Here is a 21,848-nt window from a genome sequence, read left to right as displayed (position 1 = left end):
TACGCTGCTTCTCTGCAGTTAAGCCTTACATAACCGGAGTCGTGCAGTCCGGCAGGGTTTGACTCCGTAGCTTCTCGCTCAGCGGGCTGGAAACAGAGGCTCACTCACCTTGATTGGGGTGGCCGGGGTCCGTTAGCGCCACTATTCCCACCAGCGCCAGGGCGACACAGGCTCTGAGCTGGAAAGTCATGCTTAGACCCAAACCCAAATCCAAACCGAGGACAGGACGGGGATTAAACACATAAACCTCGGGGGAGGAAACGGCTAACGTCCTACAAATGTTCCCTCACACTACTTTAAACGGTTTGGAGCAGTTTGAGCGGGCTCGCTGTCTCCTCCGTCTGCGCGGATTAAACGCCAATCCATCGCGGTCTCTTCTCTCCCGGAGCAGGAAATAAATAAACAAATAAATAAATAAATAAATAAACAAATAAACAAACAAACTTGGCCGCTGAACCTCCGAGTTGGGTCTGGGTGAAGAGGAAGGTCTGAAGCTCGTCTCTGGAGCGTCGTTCTCACAAAGATCCTGCCAGAGAAACTCGACCGTTATTCTTCTCCCAGTAACGGCTGACGCGCGCGAGTCTCCTGGCAGAACGTTGCGCGAGAGGCTTCTGGCGCCAAAAGATCAGACAGACAGAAAGACGTGGGAGGCAAACTCCCGCCACAAGCAAGAAGAAGACCCTCCTCGGGGCCGTGAACCACGACTGCGGCTGGAGTCCTCGCGGTTCAGCGGTAAAGTGAGAGGAGGAAGAGAGAGAGAGAGAGGGAGAGAGAGGGAGAGAGAGAGAGAGAGAGAGTGTGTGTGTGTGTGTGTGTGTGCGCGCGTTGTGTAGGTCGCGCGCGGTTCGCCTCAGCGCTAGAGGGAGTTCGCTCGCGCGGGAGGCGCACGTGCCGCTTTCCCCTCTGAGCCGCCGCGCTCGCGCAGCACAGCTCCGGGGTGCGTTAGCTCTCCTAGATAGATAGAGCAGGTTAGGGACGGGGCTAATGACGTATGATGAGTGGACAGGGACGGTGTGTGTGAGTATTTACTGTATATGCGCTGTACGTGTCCAAATGTTTGTGGACACCCTTTCTAATGTAGTCGGCTACTTTAAGTTGCACTCAGATGTGCAAATGCACACACACGCAGCTTGCCCAGTCGCTGTAGAGAAGCAGAGAAGCAGAGGAGCAGATAAATATGAACCTATTGGCACCGTGCCCAGTGCCCGGTGTGGGCTAGAGGGGCATAAAGCCCCCAGCTCTGAACTGTGGAGCAGAGGAACTGTGTTCTCCAGAATGATGGTGGTCCTGGGATGAGTTTGTGGTGTTGGGGATGATGTGGGCTGGTGATTATCCAGCATGACCTCAGTAAAGTTCCCGTCGCTCAATCCATTTTGCATAGACAGTCAGGTCCATAAGTATTTGGACAGTAGTGACAATATTTTTGTAATTCTGTGCATCTCAGTGTATTTGAATGAAGCGATTTGAATGTGACTGAACTGCAGACTTTCAGCTTAAATTCAAAGGAATTTAACAAAAATATGACATTCTTTTTATAGTCTGTTAGACAAGCATGTTAGGTGTTATTTTGGGAACACATGTCACAGGCACTTTCATTCTCGTGCTTCATTTCTCACAAAAAAAATTAAATCTCTTAAATAAATCAGTCTTTGGCAGTGAAATTTTGCAGGTACATTTGCAGTGAGCTGTGCAATTTCTGCCTTCAGCCTTGTACTGGGATATTTACCTATTTACAACACAGTCCTAACAGCCAAGAAACCTGTGCTTAGCATAACAGCCTTTATTTGCATTTTATTAAAGCAAGCTATTTCTAATTTTCTACCCAATTTGGAAGGCCAATCACCAAATCCCCATTCATGTGAACTCCCCCTATCACTAGCAACACTAGGTAGGTGAGGACCAGCACATGTCTTCTCGGATACATGAAGCCAGCCACCCTTTTTTCAAACAATGCAGCATCACTAGGCAGCCAGCTCGCTCGGTGGAAAGCAATACAACAGCTAACACACACCTGTGTGTCCCGACATCACACTGGGAGTGCCATCAACCCACCCCTGAGAGAGAGCGAGGCCAATTGTGCTCTCTCCGACTCCGGCTGTTGATGCCATCAGCATGACCCGGCATTCGAATAAGACTGTAGACAATTTTACAGTCTTATTAAAACCAGATTAAAGGTAAAGGTGCACGTATTTGTCACTGTACAGTGTACAGCGAAATGTGTCCTCCGCATTTAACCCATCTGGTAGTGAACACACACTCACACACACACATGTGTTAGGGGCAGTGAGTACACACACACACCCAGAGCGGTGGGCAGCCAACTCCAGCGCCCGGGGAGCAGAGAGGGTAAAGGGCCTTGCTCAAGGGCCCAACAGTGGCAGCTTGCCGAGCCCGGGAATCGAACCCACAACCCTGTTGTCAATATCCCGGTGCTCTAACCGCTGAGCCACCACTGCCCCTGATTAATGCGTTTCTGCTGCCCTGCCTGGGTGTCTGTTATTAACAGACACGCTAACATTTGCTACTTTAGATGATTTAGAAGATTAGAGAGTAACAGTCCTACCACTTCACCAATGAAAGGAGGCAATGTTAAGAAGTAAATAATCTGAGTTGACTAAAGAACAACCGTGATGCAGAATATCTCTAAAATTATGTCATCTGTCAATACTCGATTAGCCTGCTTACATTAATACCTTTCACTGGATTTGGATGGAATCAACTGAATATGGGTCTTGAGGGGAAAACAAGAGTTGCCTGAAGTGTCCAACTAGTACCTGATGGACCATAATGACACTTGAATGCAGCCTACGTTCACTGTATTCGTCTGTTCAGCTTGTTAAATGCTGTTTTGATGAGTCATCTGCTCCGTCTGTTAACATTTCTCTGTAGGCCGTTCAGGACTTAATGTCATCCTTTACTTACTTTACTTGGTTAAGAAGGCAGACACTGCAGAAAACTGACTTTGAATGTTTGTTGACTGGTGTACCGCACTTGTGGGGTACCTTGATCGGCCTTGTCAACAAAACCATGCAGAAAATAAGCCCCAGCAATATGCTTACAGTTTAACCCTTTCTCAAGTGAGTTCTGGCTGTATATGATGGTCTACACAGAGTAAGTTCTTTTAGCAAGAGCGACACTGGAGCAACACAGCTGTACGTCATCTGTAGAGCGGTGTGGGGACTCAGCGGTTAGTAACTGTGCAAACCATCAGATAAAGATTCCTGTGGTATTTTTTTATTTATGTTTTGCCAGTTTTAAAAGATCTAACCCCTCACGTCTTTGATTTATGTGTTCACTGGATCTGACTGATATAGAATGCTTTAGGATGTAATTTTTAAAGATTTAAAGAAACATGCAAAAAAGTATTTTGTGCACTTGTCTCACAGCATTACATATCCATCTTAAAACAGTGTAGCAGTTATGTGCAGAAAGCCATATCTTCTGCATCATTTGGACAGATGGAACAGAAAATTCAAGCATGACACCAGAGAGAAACTTCATCCTCCTGAGTGCAAGCGTTTTAAGGTTTTTAGGATTTAAGGCTGCAAGATAAGTGCACAGCAAACCTTATTGTCTTTAAAATGATTTAAATGATCACGTGGAACCACACAAGCAAGTGTGTGGTGGGTATGCCTGGCAGATTTTCACCTGTTTAACACAGGGGTTGGTGTGTTTCGCCTGTGTTGCAGAGACACGCTTGCTGTGTGCTGGGGGAAGCTGGTTAGATGAACTGGTGGGACTAAAGCTAATCGCTGCGTCGCATTCGAGGTTGAGCGTTCTACACTGAACATTCCAACACCACCGGTGGGATCAGCCACTGCAAATTCCACTGGTGGGACTGTACTTGCTAAATGGTTAAGTAGCAGTTGAGGTCAATTCAATTTCAATTTAACTCAATCCCTATTCATGTAAACTCCCTTATCAATAGCACCACTAGGAGAGTGGAGATTGGACCACTTGGACCACTTGGACCACTTGGACACATGTAAAGCCAGCCACCACCTCTTTTCAAACTTCCACTGATGCAGGATTTGGCGGTAAGCAATCCAACAGCTAACAGATACCTTTGTATTCCAATATTACACTGGGAGTAGGGGGTGTGTGTAGGGGGCAAGGGCCATCCACACATCCAGGACAGAGAGCAAGGCCAACTGTGCCCTTTTGGACTCTGGCTGCTGATGGCAAACAGAATGACCCGGTGTTCAAACCAGACTGTAGATGACAGTCTTAATAAGACCTGATTACTGCTTCCCTGTCTGGGTGTCTGTTTTTAGCATAGCTAATATCTAAAACAGTGCATGGTCATAATGCTAATGTTAGCTACTTAGGAAGATTCAGAAACCTCCACAACAGGCAATGTAATCCTACCACTTTACCAATGAGATGAAGCAAAGTTAAAAGTAAACATTAGGTCTGAATAGAGCTTAATCTAAAATATTCATAACTCAAAAAGCTGCTAGGATTCGCTCAACTTCCTAGAAAGTCTTCTAGAACTTCAACTTCTAGAAGTCCATTTCGTTATACATCACCCTTACATATCTTATATATCTAGTAAATGTTTATTAAACGAATCCCTTTGAAAGCTTTTTCTCAGGAGTATATTTAATTATATCACTGAAAAGAACCTTTTTGGTCAAAGTTATTAAGGTTATAAAGTCAAGAAGAGTTCAAATGTATTTGACATGAAAGTCCATAGTACGGCTTAACCCGCAAGCATGCCTGGTCCGTAGTCAATACGGCCTTTTTAAATGCCATCTAGAGATATTGAGGTATGAAAGTGCACTCCTATACACATATTTCCTCCTCCACTCTTAGGCTAATTCATGCAGGACGGAGTATTTATACGCAAGCAATCTGAAAGGTCATTTGATGCTATCATGCATACGGGATTCACTGTATGTAATTTATTGATTGACTGGGAGCCAGGGGTTTGGAAGGAAAACAAGTCTTTAATGCGGCTGGGTCGGGAGGGGAGGGGGGTGTTTGGAGGGATGGGGGGCTTGCTACCAGCCTGCGCTGTTTTTTGAATCGGGTTCTGCTGGCTAAGCAGTCGTAATGCGTCTGCATACAGCATTAGAGGACATTGGATATGCAGGGAGGTAAACGGATACAGCAAGGGAGAATCAAAATTATTCTCCCAATATCTTTTCTATTCATAATCTCATCTGCTGGCAAATTTGATATGTACGGCCCCCAGTGCACTATAGGCCTTTGTGGTGTGACTGTGCGGTCGTCAAAAGTGCTGGTGTTAAATGAAAATGTCTGTTCATTACCAGCAACTTTTATTCCTTACTTTAGCAGCACAGACCTGGCCTTTGCTTCTGTTGAGGTCTGTAGTCTTGGAAACCCGAACTTCTTAGAATTAGTGCTAGGAATATTCCCGCATTTGTCCACCTAATCTCTATATGCCACATCCGCAATGTTGATTAAACTTGGACAAAATCAGTGCAGCTTTGTTGTACTATGAAAAGAACTGAAAATCCATTGACTCAAAGCCACTCAAGGCATTTGGCAGCTGCCGAATTCCACGAATAAATGTGAGGAACTTATGACTATACACAACGAGCAGCCATTACATTGAAACACTGGCCTAATATTGTGTAGGTTCACCTTGTGCCACTAAACAGCTCTGACATGTCGAGGCATCAACTTCACAAGACCTCTGAAGGCGTCCTGTGATATCTCACACCAAGATGTTAGCAGCAGATCCTCTTAGTCCTGTACGTTGAGAGGTGGGGCCTCCATGGATCACAACAATGAACTTCAGATGTCCATTACCTTTCACAGATTCATCAGCATTTCCTTGGAGCACGTTTGGTAGGTACTGACCTCTGCATACCAGAAAGAAAGACAAAAAAGAAGACCTGCCTGATGTTTTGGAAATGTTCTGACCCAGTCATCTAGCCATCACAATTTAGCTCTTGTTAAAGTGGCTCAGATTCTTATGCTTGCCCATTTTCCCTGCTTCTTACACATCACCTTCAACAACCGACTGTTCACTTGCTACTTTATCCCACCCCCTGACAGATTCCACTGTAGATGAATCAATCAATTTGCGTGTGTGTGAGATAGATATATATGTAATTTAACTACACTGTGCTATTCATGCAGAGAAAAGCACTAAACAATGTAGGCATGTACTGGTCTCCATTCTACACCGTAGGCGTTTGTTTAATTTGGGTGGCTTTGCAGCGAATAAGTGATACGCTTTTTATTTAACCACAAAATCAACAAAGCAGCCCTTGTTGTTTTCAGCCTGACAAAGAAACCCTTTTTTAATGGTTTACAAGATCTTTAAAAATCTTACCGCTTGTGTTTAGTTGTTTCCGAAGCTGTTATGTCATTTATTGTCTGCCAGAGAACAGATTTCACACACACACACACACACACACACACACGCACACACACACACACATACAAAATCCATATTTTTGAACTCACTGAACAGGAAATATTAAAGATCACAGCAAAATAAAGCAATTCTTACTAGCAACCATTAGTATGTGTGTGTGTGTGTGTGTGTGTGTGTGTGTGTGTGTCCATCTTTTTTTATATCAGTGGAAATACATACGAACATGTGAATTGAAATGAGTGCAAACAAAGCACTCTTGCCAGGTGATAAAACGGACGTTTGGGGGTGGGGGGCAAATATCTAAATGTTAAAAGAAAGCTAACTGGTTATCACTTCACTGTGGGAGCCTGTCTCTCATCTACAAGGCTGTCAGGCCCAGTGCCTGATAATGTGCTTGTACTGGCAGCCTCTTAAAACCTGCCAGCGTTTTCATCCACAGACAAAAGATCAAAGCCCTCCGACCTGTCTGCCTGCTGCCTTACAAACAAGAGCCGCTGTAGCCTCCATTAAGGGAGGGTGGCCACAGAGACAGAAATATATATTTAGATATGTAAACATACATTATATAAATAAAGAGATGTGGTGTTCTCCAGGGCGACGTGAGGCCCTGTTAAGATCTAGAAACTGTACTCTTATGTGACCATGGAGGAACTCAGACTGGTAAAATTTAAAGGGTACATACACACACAATGCCATGGAAGAGTGGTTCCCAATCCTGATCCTGAAGGACCACTTGTCCTGCACATTGTAGACATTTCCTGCTCTAACACACCACCTTTAACTCAGGAAGGCTTTGGTAATCTGCTGATTAGTTGAATCAGGTGGGTTGGGAGCAGGGTAGACAGTAAAATGTGCAGAGCAGGAGGGCCTCCCGGGCCAAGGTTAAGAAAAACTGCCATAGATGCCTTCAGTAAAGCTGGTTCTTTCAGTAGGCCTTAGCAGAGCCATGGCAACTAAAAGTACCATTTGGACATTTAAGCGGTTCCTAAAGCACCCAAAGTGGGTTCTATGACTGTTTCCAGTCAACCCAGCTTTTTTCAGTACTAATGCACATTGCTCTTTCACCCCATCCATATACACACACGCACACGTGCACGTGCTCAGGTGTGTACACCTGCACCGCACGGAGGGTCAGCTCCTCGAGCCTCTGCTGCCCGTCCTCGTGCGCCGCGGGCCTCAGCGCGAGCTCTAATTACGTCTGATTAGCTTTTATGAGCCTCAGCGTGCGTGCATGCGCGTGCGTCTCTCTTCCGTAATGAAGCGGCGTGAAATCGTTCTAAAGTAATTGCGCGCTCGTGCCGCAGATAAGCCGCCACGGCGGGACAAAGCGATCCTGACACAAAGAAGATTCCTGAGCGTGGGGACCCGCGCGCAAGCCCCTCCGTGACTAATGGCGCGTGAACTTTAATCTGCCGCCTCACGAGAGCGCGGAGGAGGAGGTAGAAGAAGGTGGGGAGGGAGCGCGAGCTCTAGAGCATTCGCATCCCGCTTACGAGAGTGATCACCTATTACCCATCATTAATGAAGGAGTAAATACAGTCGTTAGGATATGCTAAAACTGCTTTATCGATATGGAATAGGGCTCATCGAGACGCTGTGGGATCAATAATTCATTACTGCACTTTCCAATGGCCCATTCACTCTGAAACACTGAGGCTCTGGCACTGGGCACTGTTCAGCACCATGGACAGAGATTCCTGGAGACCTTTCTTTATCTGTGTACCCTTCACTGGCCTACTGTAGAGCTCCCTACACGAGGTCAATGATCAAAACCCTATTCCAAGAGCCCTAGGAGCTTTACGTATGGTTCAGTTTGACCCACCATCCTTTAGGACGCATGGAAGACAAGAATCCAGACTTTTCTCTGTCTTGGCATCAAGGTGGTGGAGCGACCTTTCCCTGAATGTCCGAACAGTACTTAGTTAGAAGTCACAATTTGCAGTGCAATAAGGGTATAAATGCAGTACAAGCTTTAGCAGACTCACTGTCTGTCTGTATATTGCATTGGCCACCTAGTGGTCACTTTTTTAGCCCCAGAATCAACACTGCTCCATGGATCAGCACCACGGACAGCGGCGTCTACTTGTGAGCTTAACTTTTAACAAAGGACCTAAGTAAACATATCTAAATGAACATTAACCAAATCATCAGAAAGTCAGTTAAATGTATCAGCACGTGTCCCAAATGGTTTAGGCTAGTTCAGCTGTGAATACTATGACAAAAGAGTGCTCCAGATGAAAAACGTACTTATTAAATAATTAATAAAAAGCACCTGAATGCATCACAGCATCTGGACAAATCCATTATCAAATAATAGGCCAGTCCAGGATTTCTATACAGATCAGCACTATGGATAGAGACACAGGCTGAGACATAAATCACATACATATAGAGATTAGTACCATAGACAGAGGACCCCCCTGTTTCTTTAACATCCCCTCACAAACTTCACCTCACTCCTCAGACATATGTCATACCTATGAAAAGCAAATTGACTATGGACAATAGTATTGGGACACCTGCTCATTCATAATTTTTGTCTCAAAATCAAAGGTATTGAAAATGGTTTATTCTGCTTTTGTTAGAGTAACTGTAACTGTACCTGTCCAGGGGAGAAGGCTTTCTACTAGATTTTGGAGCATTACTGTGGACTGAATTGCAACAAGAGTGTTTGTGAGGTCAGGATGTTGGATGATCCCCACCCCACTACATTCCAACGCCCCCCAGGGGTTGTGGATGGAGCACCATCATTCCAGAGAATGCAGTTCAACTGCTCCACAGCTCAATGCTGGGGGGCTTTATACCCCTAAAGCCCATAGCTGACATTAGGCATAGTGACAATAGATTCATGTTTATCTGCTCCAGAGAGTCCTATTCTATTGGCAGTACTTCTCTGCAGGTACTAATCAATCTGTGTCAGCAATGGGTGCAACTTAAAGTAGCTGAATGCATTCATTAGAAGCGGATTCTACAAATACTATATGGATATACGGTGTAGCTACTTTCAGCACAAGGAGAGGAGGGGAGAACGTAGAGTGCAATGTAAGTCGGAATGTGAAGTGAAGCTATATCAGCAGTCTCGTTACAGATGAAGAAGGTTATGAACTAAAGCATAACAAATTGAATGTTATGGTTTTTCTATATGAATCATTTTAAAGTAGTTACTTGCTATGGCTTATTAGGAGCTTTGTTCAACCTTTTCTTCAGGTTTGAACAGAGAAATGTAGTGTTGCAATGATTTCTGGGGAGTTCTGCTGCCAGACGATACTTACATTCACTTGACCCCTCTCCCCTCAGAGGGCTCATATAACCAACTTTACTTCAGCTAACAAAGTAATGAAACCGCCCCAAAAGATGGCACCAGGGACTCCCCTGAAGACAAATGGATTGGGGATGCGGACGAGGGTGCTGAAACTCTAGTTCACATACTTCTACACTTAAAGTTAATTTTCAGACAAAGATCAGCACCATGGACAGAGAATAAGGCTGCCTTCCAGATCACATATTTTTAGGCCTCATTACTCGCACTTGCACCCCAATAAGGGTGCTCACAAGCGCACCCTATGAGCACTTGATGTGCCTCTTGAGTCCGGATCAGATAACACTTACAGTGTTACTCATGTTGTGCTGTGATCCAGTGATGTCCCTCCCATAAACCAACTGAAAAATTGAGAAAAGAAAGTGTGACTAGAATAAATAATCATTTTCTTTATCAAGATTGAAACCTTTTTTTGAGGTTGTGCATCTGCAAGTTAAGAGAAAAGGCTCTATTCAACTTGCCATGCTCACATGCCTTTTATCCCCCCTCCCCTTCTACAACGTCAAAAAAGTGCACCTCCAGGAGGGGTTTAGGGGTGAGAATTGTGACAAGGCCTTACTCTAAGTAACACAGGGTTCCTCCACAGATCAGCACCACGGACAGCACCTTACCCTGCACTCTTATTATCAGGCTATTTGTAGCTGCGATTTAACAACAAGCAACAAGCATAACGGCAGCAGGGCGACAAGCACCAAATCCAATTGAGACTTTTTTCACAACTTTGTGCGAATTAGGTGGGATGCTGTGAAGCAACAAACTAAATCTAGGACTGGGTCCAACAAAAAAGTTCAGTGAGCAGAGGCTGAGAACCATGGGCTCCAATGTCTTTGATTGATCCAAGGACCCAGCCTCCACTTTTTAAAACTCTAGTTGATGTGTTACAGCATTACAGCAACTTAGTCTTTGTACAATAAGTCATTCAAAAAAATGTCCTCATATGAGACCAAAGGGTCATTTTTTAAAATAATTAAGCATAATGGTGCCAAACAGAAACAGAAATGTAATGTCCTTATACGAGGGCTCAGGTTTTTAAGAGGTTATGGTTATTAATTATATTAGTTTAATACAGATTCTGAAAAAATAGCTGCTCTACATCTTGATCTCAGTGCTGCCTTTAACACCACTGACCACACAATTCTTATAGATAGATACCTTAAATATAAAAGTCAAAAAAAGAAAAGTATGTTTCTGGGAGTGTGACAGTGACAGTGACCTGTGGTGTCCCAAGTTTCTTGGTCTACTTTTCTTTAATTTATACACATTTCCTCTTGGTCTGATCCTACAGGACTATGGGATATCTTGCCATAGCTGTGTAGACGATACTCAGATTTATTTGGCTGTCTCCCAAACGACTTTCTTCTAATGTCCTCTCGACTTTGTCAGTGCCTTGAGCACACCACTAACTTGATGAGACAGAACTGTCTGCAGTTTAAGAAATATAAAATGAATTATTGTGTTTGGAAATAACAGTGCAAACAGACTAGCTGCTCACTGGGACTTGAAAGGCCTCAAATTTTGCATTGATTTCTGGGGAAGTTCTGCTGCCAGACGATACTTACATTCACTTGACCCCTCTCCCCTCAGAGGGCTCATATAACCAACTTTACTTCAGCTAACAAAGTAATGAAACCGCCCCAAAAGATGGCACCAGGGACTCCCCTGAAGACAAATGGATTGGGGATGCGGACGAGGGTGCTGAAACTCTAGTTCACATACTTCTACACTTAAAGTTAATTTTCAGACAAAGATCAGCACCATGGACAGAGAATAAGGCTGCCTTCCAGATCACATATTTTTAGGCCTTATTACTCGCACTTGCACCCCAATAAGGGTGCTCACAAGCGCACCCTAGGAGCACTTGATGTGCCTCTTGAGTCCGGATCAGATAACACAGTGCAAACAGACTAGCTGCTCACTGGGACTTGAAAGGCCTCAAATTTTGCATTGTTAAAGCAGGTACAGACAAAAGCATAGCCTCCACTTTTTAAAACTCTAGTTGATGTATTACAGCATTGTTACAGTATACTTACAGTAAACCTTATAGTATTGCTATGGACACAGGACTTAGAAAAGTTTCTTTAGGCTACAGAACGCATGTGCTGTCAGAATTGTTACAGATGTCTAAAATAAATACAGTTTTGGAAACAAGTTTTGGAGCTTGTTATTGGAGTTTAAGCACTGGCATCCCTGCACTGTGCGAGAGTGTGGGAGTGATGGCAGTAGACAGCAGGCAGCAGGGTTAACGTAGCAGCGGGCAGCGGAAACACACAGAGCCAGGCCAGTGGAATGCATGAATGGAGCCGCTAATGTAAGTACAGCTAACAGACACAAGCAGTGGGTCCATGTTGGAGCTTAACTCAAACGCCGTTCCACATATAGTTCTGTTGTCTCGTCTTTCACTCCTGCTAGCACAGCCCGTCTAGCTAATGCTACTGCTAAAGCAATGACTGCTGCTCAGAGACCTCAGTACAAAGTCAGATGAGAATTTCAGTTACTTTACTTGCAGAACAGATTTGAACCACTGCAAGGACTCATCGAGAATATAAGATAAGCCATCTCTGTTATTACCATGTAATTAAATCATGGTTAAAATGCTTCAGTTTAGTGCTACTAATAAGGAAGTTTTACTTCATACAGCGAGTCACCTCAAACCAACCACTTGCAATCTCAACTTTTCTCATGGTTCCTGAGCAATCTCAAAGAATGTGCTTCACTTTATAGCATCTGAAAAACCTCAGAGTAAACACCTTTCTCATCTCAATGCTTTTTCTAACTCATTAAAACGGCAAAACTACAGTTGTGAAGCCTGTCTTAAAAAAGAAACACTTCTCTGTTAAGTAATTACAGACCTAATTCAAATATACATTTCATTGGAAAAATAATTGAGAAAATAGTCTTCAAGCAACTTACTAGCTTTCTATCCTCAAATAGCTGTCCAGACATATTCCAGTCAGGATTCCAGACTAATCACAGCACTTTTGTGCTGTTTTCATTAACCTCCTGAGACCCGGACTTTTGCTTGGTGTGCATTTTTAATTTCTTACATTTGGGATTAGTAGACCACAAGTATAACAACTAAATGTAGTCTTTGTACAGGAAGTCATTTTTGCAAAAAAAAAAAAAAAAAAATCCTCATATGAGGCCAAAGGGTCAATTTTTAAAAAAATAATTAGGTATCATGGTGCCAAACGAAAACAGAAATGTAATGTCCCCATATGAGGACTTTAAGAGGTTTAAGAGGTTATGGTTATTAATGATATTAGTTTAATACAGACTCTGGAAAAATAGCTGTTCTACATCTTGATCTCAGTGCTGCCTTTAACACCACCGATGTTTCTGAGAGTGTGACAGTGACAGTGACCTGTGGTGTCCCAAGGGTTTCTTGGTCCATTTTTCTTTAATTTATACACATTTCCTCTTGGTCTGATCCTACAGGACTATGGGATATCTTGCCATAGCTGTGCAGACAATACTCAGATTTATTTGGCTGTCTCCCAAACAACTTTCTTCTACTGTCCTCTCGACTTTGTCAGTGCCTTGAGCACACCACTAACTTGATGAGACAGAACTGTCTGCAGTAGAACAAATAAAAAATGAATTATTGTATTTGGGAATAACAATGCAAATAGACTAGCTGCCCATTGGGACTTGAAAGCCCTCAACCTTTGCATTGTTAAAGCAGGTACACACAAAAGGAAGGTGCTGCAACTGGTTCCTGAGTAACCTTTTTTGGTTCCATAAAGAACCAGGTTTACGAGATGTGTGAGTGTGAAGAGCCTTTAAGTTGGTAAATAACTTTTATATCAAGTGAAGGTTGTTTAGGTGTTTGAAAGGCTCTTCACACTCTGACAGCTCTATTACAAATATGGTTCTATATGGAACCATAAGTGATTATTTCATGGCATCATAACTCAAATAACCATTTAAAGCACCTTTATTTAAAAGATCGTCCAAAATCAGCATTTTATCACCTTATGAACCTCAACAAAAGATTTTCTGACTAAACCAGACCTGGAGAAACTCAACCACTCCTTTTTTTTAAGCAGGATTGATTACTGTAATGAAAAGTCTAAAAGGACAATTAAACAGGTCAAGGTGATTCAAAAGGCAGCTGCCAGAGTTCTCCCCGTGAACAAAAGAAAAAGAAAACATCACCCCATTCTTTAATCCTTACACTAGCTAGCAGTGTGTTACAGAATAGAGTTTATTGCTATTGCTGGTCTATAGATCGCTTAATGGTGTAGGACCAGTGTATTTATTTGATATGGAGCGGTGAAATGAACCGAGCAGGACACTCAGACCATTAGGGACTAGTCAGTTTGTCCTGCCTAAGATTAAGACTAAGTATGGAGAAGCATGCTGCAGTTAAACCTGTACTGAAAACATTCCTGCACTATATGGACAATAGTATTGGGACACCTACACATGATACCTACAGGAGCTTTCATGAGATCCCATTCTAAATTCATGGACATAATGTGGAGTTGGTCCTTCTTTGCTGCTCTAACAGCAGGTTTGGACCTCCGCAGTTATTGGGTCAGCAGAGCGTTGGAGACTTTTCTGCACTATGCTCTGAGCTCAGCACTCGGCAACCCAACTCTGTAACTTTACGTGGTCTGTCACTTCATGTCTGAGTTGCTATGGTTCCTGAGTTGCTAATGCTTCCACTGTCCAATAATACCACTCACAGTTGGCACCTTCAACTTGTTGCACACTGGAATTCAGTAAGCTCTTTAGAACCACCCATTGTTCTTAATACTTTTGCTCATATAGTGTATAAACTTGCTCTGCCTTGATAGCTTTTCCACATTTTCCTGTCAGAAACTGGACAGTGTACACGCCCACATGTAACAAACTGAGCTCCCTCAGACATAGCCGCGAGAGATAAACTTGCCGTGACATTACCCACTTGTGAAAGTACAGTTAGGAGCTTCCCACATCACATACTCTTTCTCTGGAAAGTAAAAGAGCTCTTTTGAAACACTTCTGAAAGTACCTAGTCCAAAGTTAGAGGTTGTAAAGGCGTGAAATGTTTTACACATAGTCGAATGCCTCACTAACTAAATAAGCTAGAGAAATCAAAGCTTCAGCAAAAAGTTCTCCAAGGAGTCTCTAATGCCACACCCCCCTTTCTAGACCAATCACCTGCTCCCACCTGTCTTTAAAATACCTCTACTTACATTGTTTTACACATACATACATTTTACTGATTTTCAGATGCTGACATTTCGTTTTCCCCTCATTCCTCTCCGCCGCCACCATAGCCACCCCCGTCTCCTGCCGGACCAAGGGGTTGGCTATGTTCTTGTGTTACAAGACTCTGGCCTACCAGAGTCTTCTTGTAGATTTAACTGCAATACTAGACTGTATGAAGCTCACATTTGAGTATAAGTGCACATCCCTTGCAAAAACACTGGCATTGCTGAAACCTGTAGTTTTAAGGGGAGGTTTCAGAATGGCCTGTCCTAGCTGCAGAGTGTTTTAACCCCTTAAACAGCCTTTGGCCTGCCGGTGGGCCAAGAAGTGTTATTACAAACAATTACCAAAGAATAGACCCACCTGCTTGTAATAAGCCTTGAAGTGTTAAGGGGTTAAAGGGTTAAATGATTAATCTGATTAAATTTGAACATATAACACTACTGCCCCCCCCCCCAGGAAATTTGCATATAAGAATAACATATTCTACATATTTTACAATTCTCAGGAGCTCCCATCCACTGGTGACCCTGTTTTACCAAATACACACAACCCAGCCTGTAATGTACCTGAAGCATTAAATATCTACCTAATGCATGTGTGACTTTGGGTTATTGGCCTAGTTGGTGAACTTGCTTTGCCAGTCCTGTCTGTTTATTCACATTTTTTAATAAATGTTGCCAAAAAAAGAGAAAATGGCTGCGTTCAGTTTACTAAAACGTCCTTTCCTGTCTAATTTCTGAGTAAAAGAAAGGTTGACTTTTTTATCCACTGCTGTCTACTGAGGTTAAACACTTCCCAAAATGAACCACTGTGATATTGTGATACTGATACCAGATACTGTGATTTTAAGAATTGGTACAGTATTGAAAAAACATAATATTGTGATATTAATTAATATTTCTTACATCCTAGTAAATATCTATACATATTATATGTATGCTCAGATGCTGTTTAGCATATCCTACTGTATATTCTTACATATTCAAGGAGTAAAGCTGACCTAAGATCAGACCAGATCATTATAGTCACTATCGGATGAGTAGCCTGTAGAACCTGATCAGCATGGTGATCTAATTATCTGCTGTTTCTCTATCTGGGATAAAAACAAAGCCTTAGATTTTCAATGTAGCATTCTTATCCACATAAAACACCTGCTGTGTTTGCATTAATGACCGCATTGATTGATTTGGCGGTTGGGAGGTGTAGGAATGGAGTGTGTGAAGTGACACACCGCTGTAGAGAGAGAGAGAGAAAGAGAGAGAGAGAGAGAGAGAGAAAGAGAGAGGGGGAAGGTGGAACATACATACATAATGACATGGGCACTCATGGGAAATGCAAAGATTCATGGGAGTATTGATCAGGAGACTTTGGAGTTGAAGATGAGAGTTGACAAATGACATCCAGCAACAAAAAGTTAGCACTAAAGCCAAGGTCGAGGTTGTAAATCTAATAAAATGAGTCCCTTCCAGCGCTTGCCCCTACCCTCTTCTCTCTCTCTTTCTCTCTCTCTCTCTTTCAAAGGGGATCAGCTCTAGACCAAAAATAGCCCCTCAATTGGTTTCGGTCTTCTCTCTGAAAGGACCTTTGACCTCTGTGTAATCACAGGATCGAATATGTGGCCGGACACTGATGAGGAGCAAATTAACCACTACACTTTATCGCTTCATTAATTTGACTTTGAGCATTGATTACCAGTAAGTATCGTTGTGTTTAAGTGAGCCAAAAACAATTGTGTGTGTCATTTATCGGCTTGCCTGGAATCAAAGGCAATTAAAAAAAAAAAAAGCTCAATTCTGGCCATTATTATGTCTTTACTCTAAAGTGTATAAACATTGTCTGGACCTAATTATGAAAAAAATATTATTTATATAATACCATTCATTGAGAGTGACACATTTGGACAAACACACAGTAAGTACATACACCCAGAACACAGACTGTAACTGTATGTGCACACAGTGTCTTTAACACACATGCACATATCTACATATGCGCATGCTCATCACACACATACACACACATACACACAGTGCAGCAATGATTGCCTGTGTAACGTCACTAATGGACACCCCACCTGGCATTGTAGCCATAACAGCTGGACACACAGCTGGTGTGAAAAAATCACCGCTATATGTGAAATGGCAGGAAAGGACTGATTCATTTACACCTGCTTTTCTCACACACACAAATATGCACACACACACACACACACACACACACACACACACACACACACACACACACTGAACAATGGTATAGCAATCTTTATACAGACTGCATTAAGGCTTGTGCGAGGCCTGCACAAGTATGTCCTAGTCAATCTAAGCAGCAAGCTGAAGAGCAGGGTAGGTTATTATTGCTTTTATTTATAGCTATAGCAGTATACAGTGGCCAAAAGAAGAGACTGTTAAACACTAACACTACTATCAAGTTACTGCACTGCAGTTTGTGACTGTTCACAAGTAATCACTAATATGAGGGAAGTGATGGAATATGATGTCAAGCAGTGATGCAAGCAGGAGTTTGTTGCCCAGTGTGTTACTGCATTGGCGTCTGGAAATGTCCCAAAATGTATGTATGTATGTGTGTTTATCTGTTAGGAGTTTATAGGATAAATAGACATTACAGTGTTGTACTGTAAACACTAAAAACAGTTCTAAATTGATGCTCCAGAACTTCTTGGCCTTACAGTATCCTATTTCGCAATACTGTTTAAAGAGGAATAACCATCCCATTTAGTCAGAATCAGAATCAGAATCTCTTTATTTCACCAAGTATGTTACCCATACAAGGAATTTGTCTTGGTGAGAGCAACACGTATGACATACAAATAGTCCATACAAAGAATAAAGAGTATTTTATATAATAGAGTACTATTGTCTCAAACATGATGCATAAAGCTTACTTTAATTAAATATTAATTAGTCAATTTATTTTATGGTAACACTGAATTATACGTTTATTACAACCCTTTAACAGGCATTGTAACCACATGGTAGACCTTTTTTCACAATCATATTGTTGTAATAAAAACTTCTGCCTGTTTTGTCTGTTTAACCTTGTTCCCCTCCTTGAAAGGAGTGTGTAATGCTGATTATATCCATCACGGGTGACAATGATGTAAAAAGATATCTTTGTGACCGCTCGGTTGAGTTGCACAGTTACGGTAAACAGAATTGGACGCTTACGTTAGCTCAGCAGAAACACTGTGCAAGATCATACTGCAAGTTTTCTTGCTAGACTGAATTGCCTGTGTATTATCTTTAGATTAGCATATCTTTGACGCCATTAGCTTTTTATGTATTTAGATATGAGTTAGTAGTACTCATTATTTCTGCCATAATCATCATACCTCAGCCTCACTGAAGAATACTGTACACTGTTTTAGTTCATTTGTATTACAGTGACTGTTCTGTAATGCTTGTTAGTTCATGTCTAGAATTGCCATTACTGAACAAGTCAACAAGCTGGCTGACTTCCATATTCGCCTTCTGAATCAAGAAAAGTTTGTGATCCAGGAACACAATTTTACCAATAAATAATGTTTTGCTAAAATGTAGTATTTCTTAGCATTAAAGGGTTAAGGCCAGAATAGGTTATAAAGTTTCTTTCAAAGTAATACTGAATTATGACGTGTGCTTCACTGTTATATCAAGTGATAAGGTTTATTTTGTAGTAATACTGAGTTATGAAGTCCCTTCCCCAAGATTACACCTTTCCACAAAGAGCCCTGCACATTCCCTCATAGCAGTCATCAATTTTACACTTGAAGACACTTCAGCCACTTCTGCTGCAGTGGAAATAGGCACTGTCATTGAGCAGTGGCTGCTAAAGTGCAAGATACACTGCCACACATCCAATGTTTATGATCAGTAGTCTTAATATGTTGAATCTTTAACTAAACAAAAAAAAAGAAATCAACTCAAGAAAACCACAGACCCCGCCCACCCCCTCTATTTAGCCAACCAGAGCAGAGGTAATTCATTTAAAATGACAGGGAACTGATTATAGTTACACTATATCTCTAAATGTTTATGGACGCCCCTTCTAATAAGAGCATTCAGCTACTTTATGTTGCACCCATTGCTGACACACAGCTTGTCTAGTCCCTGTAGAAAAGAATAGCCAATACAATGGGACTCCCTGGATTAGATAAACATGAGCCCACTGGCACCATGAATATGCCAGGTATGAGCTAGAGCGTTATGAAGCCCCCCTGCATTGAGCTGTGACGCAGTGGAACTGTGTTCTCTGAAATGATGATGGTTCTCCATCCAATACTTCTGGGATGAGCTGGGGAGTTGAGGGTGAGGTGTGGTGGTGATCATCCAGCATCCTGACCTCACTAACGCTTTGGTTGCTGAATGCAATCAAATCCACACACCAATGAAAACCTGAAATCTAATAGAAAGCCTTCCCTGGACAGTAGAGACAGTTACTTCAACAAAAGCAGAACTCACTCTTTTTTTAATACCCTTGATCCGGACGAAACAGTGAATTAGAAGATGTCCCAATACTTTTGGGACATCAGAGGGTGGGCCTACCCTATAAAAGTACTATGTAGCAGTGCAGGCGAGTGTGTGTGAAGAAGTAGCTGTGTTTTGTTTTAGTGGCTTACTAGTTCTAATGTGTTTTGGCCACCAGTGGTATAGATTTTCCCCTCATGGTTGAAGTTGACTAAGCTGTCAACTGTGGGGGCTGCGTGACAGCTCTCCAATAGAGCATTTATTTTCCAGAACATTCTTAGAGCCTAAATCTTCCCTGGGATGGCAATATTAGCGGCAGTGTGATGACTGTTGCATTAAGTCAGATTAGTGTGAGGGAAGTTCACTGACAGTTGAAGCTTATGCTGGATTTGGTGTTTGCTGGGAGTTTATTGACTCACATATTTGTCAGGGTTTTAGTATTGAGTGCATGAGTTCTGACCATCCCCCCATTTACTGCCACACACACAAACATATATAAATAGGGACACATACACACTTACAAGAACACATAGACACACACATACATAAGGCTGTGTGTGAGGATCATGTACGTCTATGCCGCGGCTCAATTGATTAGGATACGGGCCGGAACAGAAAGACGGAAGAAGAGGAACGGTTTACTTACCTGGGCAGCATCACCTCCTACAACCTGGATGCAGAGGCGGATGTCAGATGCCACATCGAAGAAAATGGCAGTTGTCTTCCAGAGGATGAATAAGATCTGGTCCTCCCTATTCATCTCCCTGAAAATCAAGCTGCTGTCTACGCTAGTGAGACCAAAAAAAAGGAAAAAGGAACAACATGGAAGTCTTTAGTAAGTAAGATGTAATTCTGACAACTGCTTGTCACTCTTAGCCAATGAAGACTTCAATTAGCCGGCTACGTCCTTCGTATAGAGAACCACTGGATTCTGAAGTTGGCCATGCCGCCTGGTGCTAAGAGGAGCTTTACAGGACTTGAAGGCATTGGAAGTCACATGGGACAACACAAAGACCAAAAGTACTGAAGAACATTTGCTACCTGATATGCTAGTTAGGATAGAAGGGTCTAAGTGCGTGTCTAATTATTTTAGAGCTAAATGCGGCACAATGTTGCGTTAAAAAACATGTATATCACACAGGACTTCCTTTTCAACTAGGGTTGGGTGGTGTCAACATTTTTACCAGGGTAAATGAGTGGTGTTGCTGCCAGTAGCGCATATGGTTCTATGTTCTTTCTGGCTTCTGTACAATCTCATACTCTGTCATTTCAAAGGCAAAATCTGATCACATTTAAAGTTCAGTAAATGTAAAATCGTCAATCTGACAACAACTGCAAATGTTAACCTGCTGTGAATCAGGAGAGCAGAGCCGGCTCAAGGCATATTTGAATTTTGTGTCCGTTTAGGGCCACAACGCCACCAGGGGGCCCTCAAGAGCACCAAGATATCATGATAAAAAATACTTATTTTTTAAAATAACATTTTATAAAAAAAAAACTAAATGGTTTTACAGAGGTAAAAGCTATTTTTATATTCATTTATTTTCATAGTTGGCACACCAATACTAGTTTCATCTATTCCTGCACAATATCTCTCTTCCTATAACATGATGAAGCATCTGGTGCTGAGGTGGTGGTACACAGGGCCCCAAATGAAAATCTGCTTTGGGCCCCATAAAGGCTTAGGCCGGCCCTGCAGGACAGAGAAGAGTGTTAGCATTAGCATTATCTGCTCACCACAGAAATGACTCAGGCCTGGCTGACAAAAACCCCACTTATAAACGTTCAGATGAGAATGAATAATGATTGAGCGACTGCTGTTGAAAGCTGAATGTAACTAGCTCCGCTACAGCTCCACTGAGTATTAACAGCTGCTGCTGACTAACTGCTGAGCTACCTCCAGCATGCTGACTTTGAATTTTGCAAAAACCCACAACTACGGTGGGCTTGTTTTTTTCCCACCTGTTTTCAGAACATGTCACCATCACCAATCAGTAAGCTCACACAGCGCCCCCTCTTTGTGGCTCTTAAATGCTTATGGAGGAATTTGGCCGCATACTACATAGAAACAGAACAGAAATTTGAAGTTTCAAAATTCATGAGATTCATTTTGAAATACCTTCCTCATTTTGAGATACCGTCAATATGGTATACAGTATTTTTTGTTATACCACCTAATATTTGATACGTCATTTATTTATTTTTTTTGCTTAGAGCAGATATTAATCAAATACATTTTTTTAATATTAACTCAAACATACTGAACACAAACCTGTTTAACCCCTTCTACTCTGAATTGAAGTAATTTCAGACAGAAATCTGTATGCAGTTTTCTGGTGCATGCAGTGCATAGAAAATCCACCAGGGGGAACATGTATGTTTCGGATTTAATATTCATATTTATGTCAATTTAATTTATATATTATATATTTTTGTTATTATTTATGAGCCATTTAATCATTATTTAAGGTATTGTATTATCCACTTAAATATGATACTCTTGGCTTTAACA

At 42.1% G+C, this 21,848-nt stretch overlaps 1 protein-coding gene across 1 annotated transcript in view; it reads right to left on the bottom strand.

Annotated features, from left to right (window-relative positions):
* Positions 1-914, bottom strand: part of epha6 (eph receptor A6) — a 168,254-nt gene extending 167,340 nt beyond the window's left edge. Inside the window, exon 1 of the mRNA XM_072657652.1 lies at positions 109-914. Within this exon, the coding sequence (XP_072513753.1) occupies positions 109-190 (82 nt within the window). The 5' untranslated portion in view covers positions 191-914. The remainder of the gene's footprint in view (positions 1-108) is intronic.
* Positions 915-21,848: the final 20,934 nt, after the last annotated feature.

The sequence above is a fragment of the Salminus brasiliensis genome, chromosome 15 (genome assembly GCF_030463535.1).
Source record: "Salminus brasiliensis chromosome 15, fSalBra1.hap2, whole genome shotgun sequence".
Classification (NCBI taxonomy): domain Eukaryota; kingdom Metazoa; phylum Chordata; class Actinopteri; order Characiformes; family Bryconidae; genus Salminus; species Salminus brasiliensis.
This window is presented reverse-complemented; position numbering and strand designations above follow the sequence as displayed.